General features: G+C 34.1%; 1 protein-coding gene across 1 annotated transcript; it reads right to left on the bottom strand.

Annotated features, from left to right (window-relative positions):
• Positions 1 to 2,234: 2,234 nt before the first annotated feature.
• LOC142231615 (thioredoxin-like) lies at positions 2,235 to 3,235 on the bottom strand. The gene is made up of 2 exons (XM_075302241.1): positions 2,997 to 3,235; positions 2,235 to 2,651 (listed from the first exon to the last, which is right to left on the bottom strand). The coding sequence occupies exons 1-2, from the start codon at positions 3,183 to 3,185 to the stop codon at positions 2,334 to 2,336; spliced, it is 507 nt and encodes a 168-aa protein (XP_075158356.1). The 5' UTR covers positions 3,186 to 3,235; the 3' UTR covers positions 2,235 to 2,333.
• Between the last annotated feature and the right edge of the window lie 322 nt (positions 3,236 to 3,557).

Here is a 3,557-nt window from a genome sequence, read left to right on the forward strand (position 1 = left end):
ATAAAATAACGTCTTGATTTGAAATCTTAAATCTGTAGATTTTTACCCGAGAAGTAAAATCAGGAAATTTTACATTGAGTTTCAAGCAATTTTCATGATCAGTGCGCCTTCTATACCCTCAAAAAGTGAAGTCGGTCTATATGGTGGTAATGCCTCCAATGGACCGATAAAAACTTAATCCGATACACGTTTTTGTGAGCCTAAAATACGAGAATATTTACAATTTCAGCAAATCGGATAAAAACTACGGTTTCTAGAAACCCAAGAAGTTAAATCGGGAGATCGTGGGGGCTATACTAAAATATGGACCGATACTCACCGTTTTCGGCACACCATTTTTATGACCGGAAAATACCTCTAAATTTCCAATTTCATGCAAATTGGATAAAAACTTCGGATTCTAGAAGCTCAAGAAGTAAAATCGGGATATCGGTCTATATGGGGGCTATACCAAAACATGGACCGATACTCACCATTTGAGGAACACCTCTTTATGGTCCTAAAATACCTATAAATTTCCAATTTCAGACAATTTGGATAAAAACTACGGTTTCTATAAGCCCAAGACCCCAAATCGGGAGGTCGTTTTATATGGGGACCATACCAAAACATGGACCGATACTCACAATCTTTGACACACGTATTTGTCGTCCTACAATACCTCTAGATTTCCAATTGCAGGTTAATTGGATAAAAACCACGGTTTCTATAAGCCCAAGAAGTAAAATCGGGAGATCGGTCTATATGGGGGCTATACCAAAATATGAACTGATACCCACAATTTTTGGCACACGTATTTGTGGTCCTACAATACCTCTAGATTTCCAATTTCAGGTAAATTGAATAAAAACTGCGGTTTCTATATGCCCAAGAAGTAAAATCGGGAAATCGGTCTATATGGGGGCTATACCAAACCATGGACAGATACTCACCATTTTTGGCACACCCCTTTATGGTCATAAAATACCTCTAGATTTCAAATTTCAGGCAAATTGGATAAAAACTATATTTCTATAAGCCCAAGACCCCAAATCGGGAGGTCGAATTATATGGGGACTATATCAAAACCTGGATCGATATAGCCCATCTTCGAACTTGATCTGCCTGCAGACAAAAGACGAGTTTGTGCAAAATTTCAGCACGATTGCTTCATTATTGAAGAATGTAGCGTGATTACAACAGACAGAGAGCCAGACAGACGGACATCGTTATATCGTCTTAGAATTTCTCCCTGGTCAAGAATGTATATACTTTATATAGTCCGAAATCGATATTTCGATGTGCTACAAACGGAATGACAAACTTATTATACCCCCGTCACCATTCTATGGTGGTGGGTATAAAAACAAATTATATAGGAGGATAAATTTACACTGTATAGCTCTTAGGATAAGAGGTGACTACTTTGGATAACTCTAATGTAGAGGTGTGCGCGTGAGTGAAATTTCACTCACACTTACGCACATTCACGAAGCTGAAAGTTCATTCACGCGTGGTAGCCACTCACACTCACGCACATTCATGAAATGGGAACCAGTACCCATGCACGCTCACGCACGAACTATTTTTAAAGACTCACGCTTACACACAATTCACGTGACTCAAGACAAATTCACGACATTTTCCCGCAGGGAATGAACAAAGGTAACAAAATTCATAAATTGAATATAGTTCGACAGCTAAATAAATTTTAGTTAAAACATTAAGCTGAGTCAGTATGTTCAGTTTTCAAGCTGGAAACCAGCTTGTTTTCACCGTTACTTTTTTAAATTAATTAAACTATAAAAATAAAATGGTTCACAATCAATTCCTTAGATCTTTTCCTTTCATTATTTCACAAGACTTTATAAAAATATAATCGTTTTCATATAGATTTTTGTACCTTCAATTTAGTGTTTTGGTGAAAAATACGAACATAGTACTCACCTTTAGTAAGAATTAAATTATGATTTTTTCGTGAGAGTGATTTTGCAGAAATTTTATTCAAGCACATTCACGAACTGACTTTATTTCTCACGCACGCTTACGCACGACACATTTGTTTTAGTCCCATTTACGAGAGTTGCTTCAAATTTTATTCACGACTCACGTGATTCACGCGTGTCACGACAATTTCGTTCACACCTCTACTCTAATGCCTATTGAAGAAATTGATAAAAGTTGATTTTCATATATTTTTTTTATTAACAAATATCATCTTAAAATAATTCTTAGAATTAATAAAAATTTTACGCAAATATCGTCGTGTCACTTTTCCCGAATTAATACTTAAAATTATATATGTATTAATTTAATTAATTAAATGTCATTAAAGCTTTTAGTCTTTTTATTCCTTAAGCTGTGGAACTATGTACACCACCATCGGTCGAATCTTTTGCTTTCAAACTATCAATCATAGATTTAAGAATATTTGCTTCAACCAAACCAATAAATTTATGAACTATTTTGCCATTTTGAACAGCAAAGACAGTAGGTACAGATTGTACATTAAATGTATCCACAAGATCCGTATTAGTTTCTACATCAATAATGGCCAAATCAACTTCTTCTGAATTTTTCAATAGAGCAGACATTCTGGGTGTTAGTTTTGTGCAGGGGTCACACCAATTGGCATGGAAATCCACGAGAACAGGATGATCATTTTGCATAACCTAAAATGAGTAAGACGAGAAAGGTTATGTTAAAAGATTTTTAATGTTTTAATCATCCTTTTTAATTGTTTAAAGAAAACTTCACTAATGGACTAATTTAAAAAGGTGAAGAAACTATGGTGATTTATCGTTATTCTTTGCAGCGGTCTTTCATTAGAGTTTGCATAAATTCTCCTTGTCTTTTCTAAGTTTCTATTTATGTTCTCATATTTAGAACCAATTAATTTTGATGAGTCAAAATTTAGATATCAGTTGAGCAATATTTAAACAGCTGTTGTTGACATTTCAATTAAGCGAACATCTGTGTTTCATATATTTTCGTTTATTATAAATTATGATTCTTACCTTTTCATCAAACTCTGTAGGATTCTTTATGGAGAACTCCTTCAATCTTGTATGTCCTTGAGAGAAACATTTCACAGTTGCTGTACAGGTTGATGGCCTAAAACGTTGACAAATAGTTTGACTATTTGCTGAAGCGTTAATACAACTCTTCAAGCAGTACAACAATCCTTCTTTTGTAAGTTTCAGCATATTTTTATTTAAATTAGAATAATTTTCAATTTGTCAAAGAGGCACTTCAATCCGTGTTCTTATCTCTCTAACTGACGTTTCAATACTGATGTTTCCTAAAGAAATACCATTTCTAAATATACGATAGCAATTTGTCTCATCTCTTACCTGTACAGGTAGTTTTACTAACCCAATCGTATGTGTGCTTCGGGTTTTTCCTAATTATTGAGTAATAAAATATTTTTCCCATTCCAGGTCATATGAGACATATGTCCAATATGTATGGATTTTCGTAGATAAATTACATGACCTGTTTTATTTTTGTACTACCTAGAATTATGGTAGTTTAAAACAAACACTTAGAAAGTGTAAACTATTGGATTATATCAGACA

The sequence above is a fragment of the Haematobia irritans genome, chromosome 3 (assembly GCF_050003625.1).
Source record: "Haematobia irritans isolate KBUSLIRL chromosome 3, ASM5000362v1, whole genome shotgun sequence".
NCBI classification, from domain to species: Eukaryota; Metazoa; Arthropoda; class Insecta; order Diptera; family Muscidae; genus Haematobia; species Haematobia irritans.

Bases quoted from the DNA above. Each gene is read 5' to 3' on its own strand.
- LOC142231615 (XM_075302241.1), bottom strand. From the start codon at position 3,185: ATGCTGAAACTTACAAAAGAAGGATTGTTGTACTGCTTGAAGAGTTGT. The intron at 2,652-2,996 runs GTAAGAATCATA...TACTCATTTTAG, and splicing joins CTACAGAGTTTGATGAAAAG to GTTATGCAAAATGATCATCC.